The sequence below is a fragment of the Mytilus californianus genome, unplaced genomic scaffold (assembly GCF_021869535.1).
Source record: "Mytilus californianus isolate M0D057914Y unplaced genomic scaffold, xbMytCali1.0.p SCAF_3, whole genome shotgun sequence".
NCBI lineage: Eukaryota > Metazoa > Mollusca > Bivalvia > Mytilida > Mytilidae > Mytilus > Mytilus californianus.
The window spans coordinates 4,178,360-4,201,165 of record NW_026262679.1 but is presented as its reverse complement, the minus strand read 5'-3'; the positions used below and the strand labels follow the sequence as shown (position 1 = coordinate 4,201,165).

The 22,806-nt window shown below is 31.2% G+C and overlaps 1 protein-coding gene across 4 annotated transcripts in view; it reads left to right on the top strand.

Annotated features, from left to right (window-relative positions):
* The window catches only part of LOC127732906 (CREB-regulated transcription coactivator 1-like), a 55,659-nt gene that overhangs the window by 21,706 nt on the left and 11,147 nt on the right, over positions 1 to 22,806 (top strand). For 2 of the 4 annotated variants that reach the window (XM_052242116.1, XM_052242115.1), the window contains 8 exons: positions 590 to 684; positions 6,905 to 6,972; positions 9,525 to 9,565; positions 10,973 to 11,300; positions 14,561 to 14,776; positions 16,260 to 16,469; positions 19,225 to 19,483; positions 22,577 to 22,690. In XM_052242116.1, coding sequence (XP_052098076.1) covers positions 590 to 684; positions 6,905 to 6,972; positions 9,525 to 9,565; positions 10,973 to 11,300; positions 14,561 to 14,776; positions 16,260 to 16,469; positions 19,225 to 19,483; positions 22,577 to 22,690 — 1,331 coding nt within the window. The remainder of the gene's footprint in view (positions 1 to 589; positions 685 to 6,904; positions 6,973 to 9,524; positions 9,566 to 10,972; positions 11,301 to 14,560; positions 14,777 to 16,259; positions 16,470 to 19,224; positions 19,484 to 22,576; positions 22,691 to 22,806) is intronic. The other 2 variants (XM_052242118.1, XM_052242117.1) reach the window with 2 other exon arrangements.

The following is a 22,806-nucleotide window of genomic DNA, read 5'->3' as shown; positions in this document are numbered from 1 at the left end:
ATGCATGCTTAAATTGTACAGCAGATCACAGTCTCACTAGCATGTTATCCTACAGAAACACATCTGTCAGCCTATACCATACATCTTTCTTATACCTAGTTATTGAATGTCAGTATTTGTAGTAAAGTCTGACAATAAATTCGAACAGAACATGGCATTAAATATACCGCAATGACTTCCTACATAGGCCAAAATGACTGCAAATGCCAAGTGTAATATTTTCTCAAAAGCCCTTTGCTTGATAGAATGAAATAAAGTACATGTAGCAAAGAAGACACTTTCTGTAGCTCAGGCTATCACTGCAATAAAAGGACCAATAACTTATTGATTAAAAATGTTGATTATCCAGTGTGAATTCATAGATTATAAGATGTTTAACACCCAGTCCTCTAAGTGTGAAGTGAAGAAATATGAATAGATGTGTTAAGTTAAGACATGTGAATCAATGTCAGAAAAAATAGATTTTAGCATTTTTATTGTTAATTAGAATTTGTATGGATAATTATATATGAAAGAATATAAATGGAGTCAATGAAAAAATCTTCATAGGTACTTGCAAAGATAATCATAATGCTTGTTTGTTTTGTAGAACAAATTCCGATTCTGCCATACATACCAGTACAATGGGGCCTTCAGACTTGGACCATATGGGCAGCCCTACAACACCTCCAGCTCATAGAAGAAGTATGTAAATTATAATATTAGGCTTCTAGCTAGTATTCCTAGATCATTAAAAGTTGGAATTATTGTAATCGAGGTGGTGCGTTTTGTTACCTCTAGCCACAACAACCAAACAAACTAACCTCCTACTCACTTGTTGACATACCATATCATTTAAATATTCATATCAATCTTCTGTCACACTTTTATAAATGTACTGCTTATCCAAATTTTTACACAATATTATTGACAATAAATTAAAAGGTTGTGAGTTCAAACCCCCCTATAGCTAGTGGCAGGTACATTCAACTAATTTAATTGATGAGGATTGTCTAGTTTTCCTGCGGAAGGTTGGTGCTTCTTTCCAGGTACTCGGGCTTCCATCAATAACAACTGACCACCACAATATAGCCTAGAGTAAAATGGTGTTAATTACCAACAATCGGTCATTTTAATCAAGACTGATTGAAAATAACGCCCTTCATAATTGTTTTTTTTATACGACCGCAAAAAAATTTTGGGGTCGTATATTGCTATCACGTCGTCGGCTTGGTCCAAAGACAGTTGGTTTCTGGACAATAACTTTAGTTTAAGTGTATGGATCTCTATGAAATTTAAGCAAAAGGTTCAGTACCACAAAAGGAAGATTGGGAATGTTTTTAGGGGTGATGGTCCCAACCGTTTAGGAATTAGGGGCCAAAAAGGGGCCCAAAACAAGCATTTTTCTAGTTTCAGGACAATAACTTGTGTATAAGTATTTTGATTGCTCTGAAATTGTACCACAATGTTCAATACCACGAGTAGAAGGTTAGGATTCATTTTGGGGGAAATTGCCCAAACCGTTCAGGAATTAGGGGCCAAAACAAGCATTTTTCTAATTTTCAGACAATTACTTGTGTTTAAGTGTATGGATGTCTCTTAAATTGTACCACATTTTACAAAAAGAAAATTTCTTCAAATGTTATTAAAGGGGGGGGAGGGGGTAAAAACAATTTTTTTGGGGGTCAATTTTTTTTTCCTCAAGATTTAAGAAATTGTCAATTTTCCAAAGAAAAAATTTTGGGTCACAATTTTTTTGCTAATTCTTTGTATATAGTCTGAAAACAGATTTACTAAGTATTGCGCAACAGCACAGTGTATTGCACAACAGCAAGAAATCTTCAATTGAATATAAACTCAAATCATATAACCAATTTCAAGTTCTTTGACTACATTTATTCTGTGTCAGAAACCTATAATGTGTCAAATATTTAATTACAATCCAAATTCAGACCTGTATCAAGCTTGAATATTGTGTCCATTTTTGCCCCAACTGTTCAGGGTTGGACCTCTGCGGTCATATCCAGCTGTGCTCCGTGAAGCAGTTTATTTCTATATATTTTTAGGGTGAAGGACTTAGTTGAACAAATTTGTTTATGATTTAAATTTATTTAATACTTAGATTTAAACATTTAATTGACATTCCAAATGATTACTGCTTTATTGACTAAAATATTGGTTGTGATTTGTTTTGAGATTGACATTCATCTTGTAAGAGTTTAGATACGTTATGATTGAAATTCCTATACTTCAGTGATAATCCTTACATGTACAATCAATGGTCATTTAACCCAGGGTTACTCAACTTTACTGAAGCAACTGAATACTGTTTATTAAGAAATTATTGCATGCAATTATTAATGCGATTTTTGAAGAAAAGACAAAATGCAAGATTAATTGTTGCTCTTTCAGAAAAATCTACATACAGATATATGTATCAGAATGCGAGTTCTTACTATTGCGATGAACACCAAGCCACATTATTTGCATTAATGAAAAAACCTCACAATAATTTCTGAATTTACAGTAATGTGATCATTGTTATGATAATGCTTACATAATGACATTCTGCATCTCCTATCCTATCTTTTAATTTGAATAATTTTGGGAATTTTCACCAACAAAACATGGACTTTGTTTTTATGCACCACCTACGATAGAAGAGGGGCATTATGTTTTTCGGTTTGTGCTTCCATTCTTTTGTCCGTTCGTCCATCTGTCCTGCTTAAGGTTCAAGTTTTTGGTCAAGGTAGTTTTTGATGAAGTTGAAGTCCAATCAACTTAAAATGTAGTACACATGTTCCCTATGATATGATCTTTCTAATTTTAATGCCAAATAATTTCTTTACAATTTGTTGAGTTGGGGGTATGAATTTGAGAGCTTTGCTAAGTTTTTATGCCTCCCAGTAGCTGAGGGGGCATTAAGTTTTACCCTTGTCTGTCTGTACGTCCACCTGTATGTCCCGAAGTTGGTTCCCGTTCTCTAACTTTAAGTTTGCCTCAACTAAATGTTATGAAACTTATACACAATGCTTATTACCACAAAACACAGATCAAGTTTGAATTTGGTGGTGTCACTTTTATGGTTCTAGAGTTATGCCCATTTACAAATGGAAAAATTGCTGAATTTTTTTGTTTCTGTTCTCTAACTTAATTTTGCCTCAACCAAATGTTGTAAAACTTATACACAATGCTTATTACCACAAAATACAGATCAAGTTTGAATTTTGGTGGTGTCACTTTAACTGTTCTAGAGTTGTGACCTTTATATATTTTTCGTTTCTGTTCAATCAAATGCTATGAAACTTACACACAATGATTCTTACAACAAAACTAAGATCAAGTCCAAATTTGGGTAGCATCACTTTTACATTCTTCAGGTATGTCCCTTTATAACTTTATATGCAAGCGGGGACACATTCCCCATTTATTTCAAGTTTACTTTTTACTGAATTTGTTATGCAGTGGATATGAAAGGTAAGTCTGTTTTTTTTTTCATTTTACAAAATTGATGAGTTAGTAAATGTGTGAAAATTGATACTTATACAATTATTTAGTTTTATTATGAGTATTCTTTTATACAAGATGAGGTTTTTGAATTCTAATTCTTTCCTATTCAGTCTTTATAACTTTAATATTTAATCAAGGGTATTCATTATCTTAACATGTTTTTGACCATGATGCTATTAAATAAAAATCTCTGACAAAAATACAAAAAATGTTCTAACCCAAAAAGAAAAAAACCTTTAACTTGCACAGAATTTCCAAAAAAATGATTGTGACAATATGTTTTTAATAATTATATGTTACGACAAATTTTATGTCTGTCCGTCCATACGTTCCAAAGTTGGTTTCTGTTCTTTAACTTTAGTTTGCCCCAACCAAATGTTATGAAACTTATACACAATGCTTATTACCACAAAACACAGATCAAGTTTGAATTTGGGTGGTGTCACTTTTACCGTTCTAGAGTTATGCCCTTTACAAATGGAAAAATTGCTGAATTTTTCATTTCTGTTCTCTAACTTAAGTTTGCCTCAACCAAATGTTATGAAACTTATACACAATACTTATTACCACAAAACTCAGATCAAGTACAAATTTGGGTAGCGTCACTTTTACCATTCTTCAGTTTTTCTCTTTATAACTTTATATGATATGCAAGTGGGGGCATCATCTGTGTCCTATGTACACATTCCCCATTTATTTCTTCAAGCAAACCCCAGATTTTGATATTATTTTTGAACTGAGAAAGTTTTCTTGCCCTCCTAATATTGAAAAGCATATGTTTTTACCAGAAAGAAAGGGTTTTTGTGTCAAATACAAATGTACAGCAGTATTGGTATAACGGTAACAGTACATGTAGTTTGTATTTATGCATGGTTTTTATTGGCTGGATAAATTATCATAATATTTATGTTTCATTTGAACCAATTCTAAAGAATTTCATTGAAAACTGATTTGTGATTTGTGATCCTAAACAAACTTAAACACAGATAATCTAATATTACCATGTAATTTTCTACTCGACTGAAATCTGTTAATGTAAATTTTCCACTGATCTGAATTGACAGTTTTATTTTGGAAAGACCTTGGAAATTATTGTTTGTTGACTTTAATGTTTGAAGCAACGGATACATGTACATATGTGTGGACAGACATTAGGGAGACAGCAACTAATCAACACAAACCATTAAAACATTGAGCCTTCAATATATATACCATTTGTATAGTCCTGAGTCTAGACAATTTGTAGACCAAGTTAGTAGAGAATCGAAGACCAGCACTCAACTTCACATGAGAGATTATAATTGTAGATTATTGTTAGGATGAAAGTGGGAATAACATTCATTCACATTTAGTCTGGAAAGAAATCATCAAGTGGTAATTGTGATGGAATTCTTTAGTGTCAGAAAGAAGAACCGCAATTATCAATGTAACAAGTCTAAATGATATCTTATAAATACAATTCTTGTGTTATATCTGTTATTGCCTGCTGGTCCTTGCATGACAAATGTAATTAATAAGGAAATCGTATGAAATGTGTTCCTGTGGATGCTGACATCTGAGTTTTAAGATTTCATCAGTTTCATTGACATAAAATTGTTTTGGATTTGATTCTCTGTATATTAACCGATATTATTGAAAGCAGGAAGTGATTGTTAACAAATGACACACACTAGAACAATGCCTGTTATAACATACAAATCACATATTGGTATTTTCATTTGTACTGAATAACCCTGTTACTGAAGATCTATAAAACTTCTCATTCAGTACACAATCAATCCCACAATCCCTTGTAAGATTGCTTCCAAACTACATCTAAATGTATATCAATGTTCATGTAATTTTCAATGTTCTCTTATGCCTAAGCATAAAAAGTTAGAGCTAATTGTAGGATTTCGATTCTTATTCTTTGTTCAAACTGATGTCAAGTTTTCTATCTGAGCCAAATAAACTGTAAAACAGGAAATTCTCAATCACTAATTATTTCTCTTTATGTATAAAATCAAATGACTAAGCATATCTTTTAAACTTTTCTACATTGTAATAATAATTCTGTAAATAAAGAAATTTGTTTTATCTATGGAAGCCCATTTAGGACTTCCAAAAAATATTATTTAAAATTTAAATAACAGATTAAATTTGTTTTCTCAAATTGGAAAAATGTGATCAATGATTAAAATCATAATCATAAAATTGAATAGTTTGTTTTAACAAACTATAAACATTTTTATGCATTAAGTCCTACGCTTGACCTTCCTCCCGTCTGTCCCATTTTTTATCCCCCCCCCCCAGGCAACGGGGACATCAAGTGTTACCCTTTACCGTCCTTCCATCTGTCCCATTTTAGTTTCTGCACTCTAACTTAAGTTTTCTTCATCTTAATTTAATGAAACTCATACACATTGCTATAAACCAAAACTTGCAGAGAGAGTTCGAATTTGGGCAGTGAGTCACTCACCATCATAGAGATATACCCCTTGATAACTTGGAAAATTGCAAATTTTTTTTCTTTTTCGCACTCAAACTTTGTCTCATCCAAATTTTGAAAAAATCATACCTAATACTAAGACAGACAGTATAAATTTTGGCAGTTTGTCATTAATGGTTCTAGAGTTATGACCCTTTATAACTTGGAAAATGCAAATTTTTTCATTTCCGCACTCTAACTTAAGTTTGTCTTGTCCAACACACAGATAGATTTGAATTTGGGCAGTGAGTCATTTACTGTACTAGAGTTACGCCCCTTTTTAATTTGAAAAATTGAACAGCTTGAGTGGGGTCATTCATGTCCTCAGACACATTCTTCTTTTATTTTATGACAATTTTACATTTTATCTCAAATTGAATCTGTTATCATGAGCAGTTTCTATAGAAACTATGGTTCTATAGAAGTGAAGTTTTCCCCACTACACTCCTCCCTCAAATTAAGATGCAAGTGTTAAATATAATGAAGCATTAATGTACTTAAATGAATTATAGAAAAATTCTTTGATCATGAACTACAAAAATTTTATATAACTTTAAAATGTTACAGATTTGTTATCACTAATTTTCTCCTTGATTTGTAATTATAGAATTTATGATAACAATTTTTATATGGGATCACAACTTTTTAAATTCGTAACATCAAATTCAAAAATATATTTTTTGGAGGTCCTGAATGGGCTTCATACATGTAGATATCAGTTTTTGAGTTCATCATAATACATTTTGTAACCCTGAATTGAAGATTTTGAAACTAAGCAACACATGAAGTGAGAAATGTAAAGACTCTGAATTTTGTAGTAGAACCTCCTGTTGGTTCTATAGAAGTGAAGTTTTCCCCAAAGCACTCCTCCCTCAAATTAAGATGCAAGTGTTAAATATAATGAAGCATTAATGTACTTAAATGAATGGTTAAAATCATCTTTTACAGTTCTTGAAGTGGTTGGAGGAGACAATGTACATGGTGATCCAATGAAAAATTACTGGGATGCTAAAAAGGTAAATATGTATAATTTATACCCGTATAGAGTATACAGCAAAAATAAGGAGTTGTTGTATGACTGCTAATTAGACTAACTAACCACCAAAATTCAAATGACATGGATATAAGCAATTATATGTCACCAAACAGCCTTCATCAATGAGTAAAACCCATACTGTATCGTAAGCTATAATAGTATCGATACATTGGAACAAATGTACTAAGAATGCTTTTAAATGTTTATGTCACTGGTAACATGCCTCTTTTAAAAGAAAAAGTGGCCCAATTTTCCTTTTCTGTTATAAGACTATAATTTTATACATATATACATTTTAGTAAGACCTGATCAGATGAGTAAACTTCTATTCAGGTTTCTCCCAAGGCCCTATAGCAGGTTGCACTATGGTGCTATATGAATAGATTTTATAATGGAATCTAGTTTATAGATGTTGTTTGATGGAAACAGTGCTATTTTAAATCCTGTCGTGCTATTTAAAAACACTGAGGGAGAAAACTGTAATCTATTATATAAAGTTTTCTTATTGCAGCTAACAAAATTTTTATTTCTCAATAATGGTGAAAAATGTGAATGAATTTTTTTGGCGGTCTGAATCATTTTGGTTTTAATTCATGTACTTTGGATTCATTTATTTTTGTGGTTACCAATTTTCCTGAATTGAGGAAAAATTGTATTTTTGTGGATATTTATTTTGTGGCTTTGCAAAGTCTGCATATACATGTATAAACTAGCATATAGAAAATTTATCCTTTGTCAAACATTGAAATTCGTGGTTCACTTTACCCACGAAATCCATAAAAATTGGTACCCCACGAATAATAATGAATTAACAGTACACTATCTGTAACATCTTTCTCCTCATTATTTGTGTGACATCTGTATGATAGATACATGTTACTTAACAGTACTGTAAATCAATAACAGACTGGGATAATGAAAAGATTGATATTATCACATGTTTTTTTACTTCGAATCTATTAAATATCTTATAAATAAAATTTTACGCATTCCATTGAAATCAATAGTACATATGACAAGTTTGTACCAAACAGAGTAAAAAATATTGCTTGTTGATTATCTATGCTAATGCATATATGTATGCGGTGAACTGTTTTTCCGATTTTTATATTTCATATCCCATGGATAGTAAACAATATCCTTGATCTCTTATTAAATCAAATCTTCAATACAATTCTACTAACAAGGTCACTTAGTTCAAAACGTGCAAGAAAAGTACAACTTAATAGCATTTAAATTATCACCAGAAAATCAATAACGGGACATGATTTACCATTGATAACTATTAAATCATCTTTTATCATTGGAAGTCATAGAATTTTAAACTTTAGGTCTCTTTTGTTGTCAAAATAAATATGAAGTTAGTTTACAAGTGTACTCCTGTGGTTATACCATTAACAGGTGATAAGTGTGTTTAAACATCACAAGTAAAGTTCACATGTCTCAGTGCACATTGTTTTTGTCATGATTCTCATGAATAATGATATTTATTGTGTAGTCAATGTAAAATATGAAAGAACAGTATGAATTAAATTAAGGTTATTTTTTTGCCCAAAACTTGTTTATGTTTAATGGTAACCCATACTACACTTGGGAAAAGCAACTGAAAATATGCATCAAACAGATTGTTTGTATAATATATGTACATGTACCTGCAGTGATTCTGTTTGTATACATGTACCAGAAGTGATTCTGTTTGCATACATGTACCCGCAGTGATTCTGTTTGTATACATGTACCCGCAGTGATTCTGTTTGTATACATGTACCCGCAGTGATTCTGTTTGCATACATGTACCCGCAGTGATTCTGTTTGCATACATGTACCCGCAGTGATTCTGTTTGTATACATGTACCCGCAGTGATTCTGTTTGTATACATGTACCCACAGGTATTACAATCTGGCGGCGGTGAAGGCGTAAACTATTTGTTTAAAGCTTTTTTTATGCCGCCGCCATAGTGGAGGGGGCATTTAGTTTTACCCTTATCCGTCAGTACATTCGTCCAGAAATTAGTTCGTTCTCTAAATTTAGTTTGCCTCAACCAAATGTTATGAAACTTATACACAACACTTATAACCACAAAACACAGATCAAATTTGAATTTGGGTGGCATCACTTTTACCGTTCTAGAGTTATGCCCTTTACAAATGGAAAAGGTGCTGAATTTTTTGTTTCCATTCTTTAACTTAAGTTTGTCTCAACCAAATGTTATGAAACTTAAACACAAAGCTTATAACCACAAAACACACATCAAGTTTGAACTTGGGTGGCGTTTACCTTTCAAGAGTTATGCCTTTTACAAATGGAAAAATCCATGTTCAACAGTAAATTGTTGTTTGCCCTTTAATTGCTAAAATTATCTAGATGCCTGGTACTAGGAAACTTTAATGGTCTATCAGTTCTATCAGGTATTTGCTAATACATAGAAATTCATATTGCCAGAAAATTCCAGAAAAAAACACAAATTTGAAATAGCAGAGCAAAACAGAGATATATATCATAATTTTATGTTATTATATGGATCATTTCAGTTACAGTCCAGACCCAAATCATGTGAAGTACCTAACATTAAGTAAGTTTTAACTTAAAATGTTTGTGTTTGGCAATGAAGAGCAATTACAATTTGCTTAATAATTTATAATTTCATATGATACAGTGAAAGAAGTAATTTTTCTTTATAAAGATAAAAGTGTTGACAAAACTATTAGTTTCAATTTTTATTGATTTTTTATTTATTTGTGTTATAATTTAAAAAATTTAATTTAAAAAAATGTTTCCTATGAGGAGCTGTTAATACCACAGATTTGCCATTTTCATACATTGATACTTTTGAATATGAATAACGTTTAACTGCCTCAATGGTCTTGTGGTAGCATGCTGGTCTCAATTTAAGGAAATTTGGGGTTGAGATTACCAGTCAGGTCAAACCAAAGACTTGAAAATTGGTATTTACTGCTGCTTTGATAAGCTAAATATGTAGCATATAGGAAAGACCAAAGACTGGTTGGCTGAGAGTCCAATGATGTGCCTAGGGGACATGTCTTCTTGTGTACTGTTACATTGAGGACTAGCATGTTGAAAATCTAGCTCTGTGTTTTTGGATCATATTCATATCAAATTTTACATGTTGTTATCCTGAATATGCGTTTAATTTGCCACTGGACATTAAACAGCCATCCATCATCATCATCTAAAAATAGAATGTGGTTTATGATTGGTGCTTATAGATGTTTTATATCTGATTTGGTTAATATTAATGATAAAACTAGGAAATATTACTTCTTACACAACTTTGATCATAAATTGTGTTTTTGCCTGTAAATTTGTCATCATCCTCTAAGGAATGTAATGTTATTACCTACAAAGTAGAGGATGATTTAATGTTAATCTATTGTGGAAGTTTTTAGACAGATGCACTCCTTGGATTTGGAATTAACTTTCAAAGACCACAATTTATATGATATAAATATTACTGTGTTTCCTCATTGGAAGGATTTAAGATTGATGTTTACGCAATTAAGAGTTTTTAATGCCAGAGGGCATACATACGTACATACAGTACATGAATCACGAGTGCAGATCACCTCTAATCAACAAAAGATGGTGAAAATTGAAAAGAATTGTGTAATATTATATTTTATTATAATATGTAAACAGTTTGAAAATGTTAGGATCTTAACATTTGTAAATATGTCACAGAGGCTAAGAAAAAATAAGCAAACAAATACATTTAGAACTTGCCAGACGAGGAAATAAGAGAGACCGGTGACCACAAGATACATGTATTTCCTGGTGTGCATACACAATATATTTTTACATTGTTGTATCTTTTTTGTGTGTGTTTTTTTCTCATGACTTGATCATGAAGAGCAATATTTATACTTAAAATATTTTGTAAAGCCATGATTTTAATGAATTGTAAATTTATTTTTTCTGGTGAAAAGTAGATAATTTCCTTAAAATTTTATTCTGCTTTTAGCATTTATCCAACAGAAGAAGAAAATCATATAGGACAAATGACTCACCTTCCAATCACCAGTAATACTGGTTCATTGCCAGATTTAACTGTAGTCCATTTCCAGTCACCTCTTACAACACCAATTGATGCTGAAGAAGCTTATGGCTGTTCTCAGGGAAATCTTTCTCCCACAAGTGCTCACATGCAGGGTATGTGCCCTCAGCCTGGTAGTCCTACACAACAGAGCCCCAACCAAAGGCGAAGGCCAGGTGGCCATCCTAGTCCACTTGTGTTGAGTGGTGGACCTCAGTCTCCTCAAATGAGAATGCCACACTCTCCACCAGGCAGTGTAAGTAACAATATTGTCATGGTTTTATTCAGTGTAAGTAACAATATTGTCATGGTTTTATATTCAGTGTATGTAACAATATTGTCATGGTTTTATTCAGTGTAGAAATAATATTGTCATGGTTTTATTTATCAGAGACATTATTGTTGGTCAGTGGCAGATGTAGCATCAGAAAAGTGTCAGTTTTACTTATCCCATATACCACACTTAATAGTAATAATTCAGTGGGTGTCTCTTGTATATCAAGTCAGATTCAATATTGCTGTTTGCTGTAGCCACAATTATACTCTGGATTCTTTTATTGTAGGTGGGTACAATTTTCTCTAATTAAAAGACTTGTGATTTGTATTTTATCAAGTTCTTAAATTTGTTGTTTTGATTTTCTTGTATCTTTGAAATCCACACAAATAAGTATTCGGACAATATTAATGAATTCACAGAACTTTTTGTCTCACCTCAACAAAATTAAGAAAAAGATACTTATGTGTGTTGTTTCTGCAGCATCACAATGTATTAGTGTAAATTCAGAAATTATTGTGATGTTTTTATTATTGCGAAAAATGCGACAGGGTTATAAACGCAATAATTTAAACTCGCATTTTGAAATATTTTATATGAATTTAAACAGGATTTTTCTCAATATCGCAAAAATTAGAATCGCATTTTAGTCTTAAATGACAAAATCGCAATAATAAATGCATGCAATAATTTTTGAATTTACAGTAGTTTGTGATTAGGTCAGTTAATAGGTAAACACTATTCAAAGGTCAATCATACTTAATATGCAGTTATATTTATAGCATTTCCATGGATGTTATTTGGCTCTGCCCTTCAGTCATGGTCTATTGACTTTGCAACTTTTGCTTAGTTTACAAGTAAAAGTTTAAGAGTTTAGGTCAGCTTGAATGGAACAACTTATAATTAGTCAACGATATTTTGTATGCAGTTGTATTAGCATTGTCATTTCTCATTGCCACAGAGATTATTTGGTCCTCCACCTTCAGTCATTATTCATTTACTTGAATGTTTTGCATGGTTTCCATGTTAAAGTATTGCCATTTTAATTTTAATATTTGCATTATACTAAAAATTTACATATAAGCGAGACATATCTCTGTGTCAATAGTTTATTAATGCTTGAAATAAAAGTATTGAATTATTTGTATGTTTGGTTTTCTATGAAGTTAGATATTGCTGTTGTCAAAATATATGACCATAGTTAGATTAATACTGTTAAAGATATCATTTCATTAAGTTACATGCTTATTGTTGTAAACCTAGTGTACACATTGTTTGAAATATAAAAAGATTCATATTCAAAAAAATTTGAAACGTTGATAAGGGAAGTCATATCTGCATATATATGGATATAGTTTCTATGACAAAGTTATATGTCATTATTTTCCTGTTTTTGAAAAAATATTTTTGCATAATTTGAAATCAAGGTTTTTGGTGTGATAATTAATCGCCTGAGTTTTATGCTTTAAATATGATATTTATATTTAAATGGTTAAAAGGAATATTAATAGCTATAAAATATTTGCATTTGACATGTATTTTCAGAAATATTATGAATAGAATTATTGAGATTTATTGAAAATACTTAAAAAGATGCCTAAGAGTTGCAAAATATTTTCAAAATTATTTACAATGAATGAGTATAAATTCTTAATTTACTGACAGTGGACAAAAATCAAACAACAAAATTAATTTGTAAAGGAAATTACTCCAAACTAAAGATGATCCCTTTTTATTACTGATATGCAGAAACAAGTTCACTAAAAGTGATTTTCCATTTGATGTTAAAATATGTCTGAGAAAGAGATTGGACTTCATTTTCTCATAGTAATATTGGTCTGAGAAACAGATAAGCAAGCTTGTATGGCCTTTATTTTCTTATAGATATATTGTTCTGAGAATCAGATAAGCAAGCTTATAAGGCCTTTATTTCCTTACAGTTATTTTTTTCTGAGAACGAGATAACCAGGCATTGTTGGCCTATATTTCCTTTAGTTATATAAATCTGAGAAACAAATAAACAAGCTTGTATGGCCTATAATTCTATTTAGTCATATTCTTCCATGAATGATTAATTATATTTATACCAGCCAACCTGTTTTGTTGTAATCGTATGTTAGTGAATGTTGTCAGTTAAATTCATCCCTAATTTGTTTTATGATTGAAATCCACTGCATGATGATTAACAGGCTACCATTGGTCAAAGGCTTGTTAGTCAACTCTTTATATTACAAGGAATCTTTTTTGAAAGTATTCCTTCAGATGAAAACAAAACAAGCTGTCCACTAAGTCAGGTGTAACTGAGGCTGTGTTAAATCCATGCCCTATATGGATACATTATGTATAAAAAGATTCCTTTGATAAATAACTACACATTGGTAGTCTTTTTATCTCATCGATTATCAGAAATTTACGACCTTTTGAGCTTGTATTTTGAAACTAATAATGTTCATAAATTCTTCACTCTTACCATAATGTATGACATGTTAAAATTGATTAGTTTTGTTTGCTGGTACAATGAAAATGAAAACTAAAACCTAGCTTTTAGTGCAGGTTTCAATTACTGAAATGCACATAAATATTTTAAAACTCTATGTAATAAAAACATTGGAAATTTAAATTCAGAAGGATAAACCTTATTTTTTTGAATATATATAGTTAAAAATTAAGGACAGAGTGATGTATCATTTGAAATTTAAATTCCTAAATTGGTTATTTTTGTTTCATTCTACAAAGTCTCAATAAAATCATTTAATATCAATTCACTAATATTTTAGCAGTTTATTACAGCATTTCTTAATTATATGAGAATGAATTGGGTGCTTTTATATGGAAAATAAATAATAGCCTTTTATTGTGTATTATGTTTGCACTGATTATTTTAAGTTTGCAAAGATGGATGCATGCTGATATATATTTTTCTAAGCTAACTTTGGTTGTGAAATATTTTTCATTTTGAACAGTCTTCTTTGCTGAAAAATTAAAACTTGTATTGTGGATCCATAATTATTCATGGGGTACCAATTTTCCACAAAGTATATATTGTTTACATACAGACTTGCATGTAGAATTTGGCAAAACTACAAATTGAAATATTGACGAAAGTTAACAATCCTCAATCAGAGGAAATTGGTATCCGCAAGGGTGAATGAATCCACAGTATTCATATAATATCAAACCTGTATCCATCCTTGTTGTAGTATTCGTTGTAGTATTTTGTGTGTGTTTTGTTTGACCTTTAGGTTGTGAACCCTGACCCTACACAACTGCCGCTGGATCCCCGCATTAGGCAGCAGCAATTATTGTACCACCTTCAGCAGCAGCAGAGGCATGGAGCCTCCCAACACCCCAACCCCCAAGTATCTCAGTCACACCCATCTCCTTCATCCAATCATATACAGCAGGGGTCTAGGGTGCCACAAGTTTGTGTAACTGCATGTGACCAAAATGATACCGAGGTTAGTAACTCATAGTGTTCCAGATAATCTCTGCCTCCCTTCATTGATTTTATGAATTATTTGGAAAAAATAGTACACGTTTTTTTAGTTTAAACATATTTTATTGTTCAGAAACTAAACAAATGGATGAGACACAAGTTTTACAACTTAATAATGTCTTCTCCAGATGTAATGTTCTGATTTTAGTTAACATCAGTTTTATGGAATTTTTTTAAGGACATTACTGAACAGTTTTACAGAAATAAATATACAACAATGACCAGAATCCTGATTCAATGTAATCATTTCAATAGTTCATGACAGCTGAAGTCAAACATTTCTTGTATGTGGATCAGACTTTAAATCATGCAATCTTTATCTGGAACACTTATTTATGTTGTATATATATATTTGTTTCTTTGAAGCATGCTTTATTTTTGTTATTTTACTTGTAGATATTTCAGATTTAAAAATATGTTGTTCAGAAGTGTTTATTGTTCACACAAAATATTAGGTACGAGGGTTCTCATGATCTATTAATAAGTGTTGTTGCTTACATCAGTGTCATACATAAAAAAACAATATATATAAGAGTTGTGTTAACGAAATTTTTATGAATACTACTGTCAGATAGAAAATTCCCTAAAGTTGCATATCTTACACTTTTACATATTCAGGAATCCTAGTAACAAACTTTATCACTTCTGTGTATTCTATTTCTCATTACCGTAACTGTCACCATTTTAACACCTTTGAAATGAAGATTTTGTTCAGATTATATTAAAACAGATTTTTTTTTTATCTTAGATAGGTTTATAAATTCTTAATAAGGATACAGCTACTTATTAGAAACAGTCTTCATTAGTTTAGGCAGACCATTATATTTTATGATGCAACTTAGTGGCAATGGCATATTCATAATGGTGACATCTCAGGCCAATGGATAAAAATCCACAAAAAAATAGAGCAAGAAAAATGGGTTATACTTATAAAAGAATGAACTGTATCCAAAAAATGAATACTAGAAATAACACCATTGATCTTTCTACAATGAGCAACGAGTTAAAAGTTAAACAGAATATTAGTAATGGTCAAAAGTTTCTAACACCGAAACAGGCCCTCTGACCATCAACAACTAATCCATCTATGAATGATTGATTGATTGTTGGTTGCTTAACATACTGTGGCAAATATTTCATGCATATTCAGGACGAAATCCATCTATGAAAGGCAATGCAGTTACAAAAAAGCTTTCATGAAATACTAATGGTCCTCATGGGCTAACTTCTTATAAAACATAAACATTAAACAATTTGGCATTGTTTCAATCATAATGCTTCACCTGCAAGTGGTCAAAATAACAAATGTTATTTCACAGGTCTGGTTATTCCATGCTAAGATTCTATATTACATGCATTATAAATTTTAATATGGTCAAAATGTATTTAACAAGACCATAGCTTTTGTTTTTATAGAATTTTAAATTTCTTTACTTTTTTTTTAGCCATCATTATCCCACTATAGAAACAGTGTTTCTGATTCCAACTGCCAATCGCCCACATCACCACGGTCTCAAACATCATATTCTCCTTCACAGTCACCTGGTCTTACGCCGTCATGGAATAGTAATTCACCGTTTGTAGATAATTTTCAGCTTCAGCAGCAACAACATCAAACAAATGCGTTACAACATCAGTTTGAACAATTTAACATGGTAAGTAACAATACCGTAAGAGTCTTTCAATTTTGTGCAATATAAGGGTGTTAAAGTTTACCTGTATATTATCAAGCACATATTCTATTTAATAATTGTTTAAAATGTATTCCTTTTGACTCAGAAACCAATTTATGAAATGTTAATGAGTTCATTGTGAAAAAAAGATTAACCTCTATACACTTATATGGTTTCACAATTCAAGAATACATCATGATGCAATCTTCATGATTATTAATTCATATGTTATTAAAATAGAAAAGAAGAAATAGATTTTACAAAGGAGATGGTGTATAAATGTGGAAAATGTGGCTAAATTTTGAGGTTAAACAAAACAACGAGAAGTGTTATGATTACTAATTAACTAACCATAAAACCAAAGGACAGAAAAATTGCAGGTCACTACGGCCTTGAACAATGAGCAAATCCCATACTAAATAGTAAGCTTAAAAAAGCTATATAAATAATATGATTAAATCTGAAACAATTGAAAAAAGAAAACCAATGGCTTGCTTTAATATACTACAAACAAAAAAATAAATATGGAACACAGCAACCAACGGCAACCACTAGATTATGCATACTCGTCTTTACTAAACGTTGGTCATGAAGAATATGGCGGGGTTAACCTATTTTGTGAGCCCTCAACCCTCCTTTACTTATTACAGTGTTGTAACAACACATTTTTATGCCCCCACCATAGCGGTGGGGGCATTAAGTTTTACCCTTGTCCGTCTGTACATACGTCCGTCTGTACGTCCCAAAATTGGTTTCCGTTCTCTAACTTGAGTTTGCCTAAACCAAATGTTATGAAACTTATACACAATGCTTATTACTACATAATACAGATTAAGTACGAAATTTGGTGGCAACACTTTTACCATTCTTGAGTTATGTCCCTTTATAAACATGAAAATTGCTGAATTTTTCGTTTCCGTTCTCTAGCTTAAGTTTGTCTTAATACTTATACACAACCGTTCTAGAGTTATGCATGTTTACAAATAGAAAATTGCTGAATTTTAGTTTCTGTTCTCTACTTAAGTTAGCCTTAACCAAATGTTATGAGACTTCCACACAATGCTTATTACCACAAAAGTCAGATCAAGTTCAAATTTGGGTAGCGTCACTTTTACCGTTCTTCAGTTATGTCCCTTTATAACTATATGATATGCAAGCGGGGGCATCATCTGTGTCCACATGTGGACACTATCCACATTTATTATTTGAAATTTAAATGAAACAGATTTTTACAACACATGGATGAGTGTGTAGGTAAAAGTAGTATCTTTGGTTAGCTTGCTTGCTAGCTGAACCTAGCTGTGGAACTAGCTGTTACATCCTTATGATATTTTTTGACAATTTGTCAAGTGGTCCTAAGGACCTAAGAGCTACAATTCCACAGCTAAGCTGAACCATGGAATAGTTATTAGCTAAGGTACTACCTTCATTAATGCTTTATTAATAGTCAATTGTTAAGCAGAGAGTCAATCAAAAGTAGGGACAGTATATAAACATTGTGAAACCAGTTTTACAAGTCAATTTTAAAATATTCTTTCAATCTAGATTTAAAATCTAGTGTCAATTATAAGCAAATTCACAATCATGTTGTAGGTGTGTTTGATTTGTCAATCTCATTTCAATCAATTACCTCTGTTCATCAGAGAATGATCTAGACAAAAAAAAAATATTGTAACTGACCTTCAACTAAAGTGACGATTGAACATTGTGATCGCTTGATCTCTTAGATTTGATTAATCTTGATAATAATACCTTAATGCTAGATAATTTATTCTTTTTAGCCTGAAACAAAACAGATAAATGATACAATTAAGTTTCAATATTAAATGCTCTATTTAGAAGTAATTATTGCCTTGAAGCCATATGTGTTTGTTTTGTTACTACATATAGGTTCTGTCTTAATGGAACAGTAACAATGTAAATGAAGCTATTTTTGGAAAGTGATATATGTATATATTCAAGTAAAATTATGATGATATGATAAATCATTATTGTAGTTCATAAAATGTCACACAAAAGGTTACCAAGTAATACTGACCTGATATAAATGTTAATGTAGGTGGAAGTTTGAAATGTTGGAGTACGATTGAGATTTATTCCTTATATATACCTGAAAATAGTACCTGTTATGATACATTACATATCTCATAACACACAGTTGGAATTGTTCTTGGAATGTTTCATTTTATTATATTTAATTCATTTTAACGCTTTTCTACTATTGTTTTAGAATGTCCATAGTTAATTGTATAATGTGATTTATATTGCTGTGTAACATTAACAACTATCTCCATCATCATCAATATAGCATAGAACCCAAGTCATAAGAAAGTTTTATACCCTGATTTCTGTAGTGGGAGGGATATAGTGATGAAGAAGTGCATCCATTTTTCTGTTCGTCCCTCCTTCCCGCTTTTGTATCCGCTACTGCTCCTGAACCCCCTGACAGACTTTGTGAAACTTATACAGCATCTTACTTTTGACTGCAATGCCAAAATAGTGACAAAGAAATGAAATAATTCCTTCCATTGTAGAAATAGAATGCTTTGATATACAGTCTAACTTGTGTAAACAGATATCTGTCTGAAATCAATCTTGGGAGTACAGTGATTATTCTTTAATAAATTCACCTGCATATACTTACCACCCGTCTAATTATAACAAACTTTAAGTGGTTCAGTTTAGACAGGTTTCACTGTTATTTGTTGAACTTGATTGATTTTTTTTTCTTTTTCAGTCACCTGATAACCATTACAATACAATAGAAACATCATTACATCAGAATGGAATATCACAGCAGAATTCTATCATAATGTCACAGGCCATGGGCTTACATCAGCAGCAACAGCCCTCGTATTTCCATCCTCAGCAAATAGACTTAATTAATCTTAACTCCTCACGGAGAGGAATCAATTCTGCTCAACATATGACTAACCATCATAATCATCATCATCATCAGCAAAATAATGACAAAATACCAGAAATAATATTTACAGGTGAGGTTACATTATTACTATTTACAGGTGTGCCAGCTATCAGCACAATACAGACTTGTAACATAGACATCTAGCTGATGAATACAGTGCTGTGGACAAAGAAATACTGGATGTCTGTCCCTTCAGTCTTGTAATTACTCTCACACAAACAGTTCTTGCCAGATTTTAAATGAAATTTATATCAGCGATGTGTCTCTGAGAAGTTCAAAAATCAGTGCCCATTAACTATTTTTAGAGAAATTATTCCCCACATAAAAATTGCATTGTAAGCGCGCTCAAGCCTACATTGCTTTTAGGAGTTTTATAAAATTGATACTGAAGGTTTATATCATCATTGACTTGGACCAGTCCAAAAATCATATCTCATTGGAAATGTAAATTTTATGGAAAGAATTGTCATAGTTTTATGAAATTTATACTAAAGGTTTATATCAGAAAGGCCTTGGAAGAGGCCAAAAATCAGTGCTGATTAACTATTTTTACTGGAATTATGTCCTTTTTAAATGTAAATTATATGGAAAATTGCATTGTAAGCACTCTCACGACTACATTTCTTGTTGGATTTTTATGAAATTTAAGTCAAGGTTTATATCAATAAGGTTTTTGATAATCAATGATATTCAACTATTTTTGCAAGAGTAATGTTCCTTTGAAATAGAAATGATAAGAAAAATTGCCTTGTAAGCTGAATGGCACCTACATTTCTTGTAGGTATATATATTAAAAAGTTGAAAAGAACAAAATAAACATTAGAGTTATTGCCCTTGGCTAGGTAAAATATATGCATCTGCAGGAGACATTGGAATGGTGTTCTTTTGTTTCATTTGAAGAAATAATCAAGTTTATAATTGATTGTAGAGGCAAAATTGAAAGAGATATATACATTTAACAAATTTTCAAAACAATAATTTCTTATAAACCAACAAAATTTCCTTGAAGCATTTGAAAGAGTCCGAAATTGCACACAGTTAAATTATTATGTCTGTACATCCCAAAATTGGTTTCCATTCTCTAACTTTAGTTTGCCTCAACCAAATGTTATGAAACTTATGCACAATGCTTATTACCACAAAAAACTTATCAAGTTTGAATTTTGGTGGCATCACTTTTACCGTTCTAGAGTTATGCCCCTTTACAAATGGTTTCAGTTCTCCTACTTTAGTTTGCCTCAACATAATGTTATGAAACTTATGCACAATGCTTATTACCACAAAACACAGATCAAGTTTGATTTTTGGTGGCGTCACTTTTACAGTTTGTAGAGTTATGCCCCTTTACAAATGGAAAAATTGCTGAATTTTTCGTTTCCGTTCTCTTGCTTTAGTTTGCCTCAACCAAATATAATGAAACTTATACACAATGCTTATTACCACAAAACTCAAATCAAATACAAATTTGGGTATCGTCGCTTTTACCGTTCTTGAGTTATGTCCCTTTATAAAGTTTTATACAAGCGGGGGCATCATCTGTGACAGCAGTTCTGATTGTTTTCATCGTGCCTTACCCTGATACTTGATTTGTTGACATACTTTATTCTGCAGTCCGGGAACTCCTTCCACATGGAACATCAAATTTTATATAACATTATTTTCAAAGAAGTAAAATGATAGTTCTGTAGTAACTAAAACATCCTTTCTTGATAATTTAAATTCATTAGAAATTTAAAAGTTGTAAAACTTTTGATATATATTGAAAAGTATATAGTAAGATGGAATAGATCCTCCTGTTTAAATAAAAACTAATTAGCCATTAATAAGGTTCACGTTACTTTCACTGATATTTCAGTATGAACAAACTAAAATGCACAGTCATTGCATTGTACAGTTACAGAGAATGCATTAGTATAATAAAGCATTTGATTATTCAAACCTAAATTGTATCTCTGACATTGCTGATTCAGCAGTGTTTTAGTCTTTTGACTGTTAGTGCTTGTAAATCAAGAATTCAGACAATTACTTTGAAACCTAAATGAAATATTGAAATACAAATGAATTTAATAAGTTTCTTATCCTATAAATATATAGATTTGTTCTAAAGAAAAAGGTTTACTAGATCATTAGGCTAACACAAGTTACATAAAAGAACATAAAATAAAATAAGTGCAAGAAAAGAACTTAAAACAAGGAATTATTTGAATCTGGAATAATTTTGAATTCTAGAAAATGAAATGTATGATGAAAACTAACCAAACTAAAGCAGGGCTAGCCATGGGTTCACAAGTATCATGTAACTTTCATTGATATTTCAGTATGAACTAACGCCCTTAGCCATGCATGCATGGATGGCTTAGCCTCCTTAATTGGGTTAGTTTTCATCATACATTTCTTATCAATTTTCAAGAATTCAAAATTATTCCAGATTCAAATAATTCCTTGTATTAACTCTATATCAACTGTATCAGGAGTAGTTTAGGCCCATATTTGGCCAAAGAAGATGGAGTTTTGGGAATTACTTCAAATTTGCTCAAGATATAGGGAAATGCCTAAAAGTAAGAAATATAAATGAATTATACCAGATTTACAAAGATATGACATCATTATATGCGTATTTTTCACAAAAATGAGGGTTTTTATTCAGTTTTCCATTCATGTTTCCTGGGTGGAAACTGACCTCTGGAAAATAATTTTTTTAACAGATATTTTCTTATATAGCTACTTTCTAGGTTTGATTAAATATTAAGTTGCGATTTTGATGCAGCATAATACTTTTTCCATCCCAAATATGCATCAAACAGCATGGAAACATAATTAGTACAGTATTTTTGTATGCTCCGTTCCATGGGTAAAGGAAGATTTTTAGAAAAAAAATATGCAAGGCTATGACTTAATAATAAGTTAGATATTTAAGGATAAACTATAAATATATAATTCTAATAACTGTCTTAATATCATTTTACACCTTGATTTGTTATAAAAAGTAATGATTACAATGTCAAGACATTACATAACAAAATCAATATTACATACCTGTTACTACAAAGATGACATCCATATCCAGGTAAATGTCTGTACAGACATCCATTCTCACTAGGGTCCATGATTACTCAACTATATCCACACACATAATGCATTGTTTACCGTATTTAATTAACAGACCACAGAACTGGCAATGAAGAAGTCAGTTTAGATGATATATCCACTAATGCAATGTTTGATGGTGGATTTATAATCGGGGAACAAGGCATTTGGGTACAGTCACAAAAACAAGGTACAAAACAAACAAATGTTGTTATTTTACGCTTGTTTTATTTTTACCTGTAGTGGAAAAGGATAGAAAATGTTGATTTTCTGTTTTATTTATTATTTCAATGGGAATATTTCTAA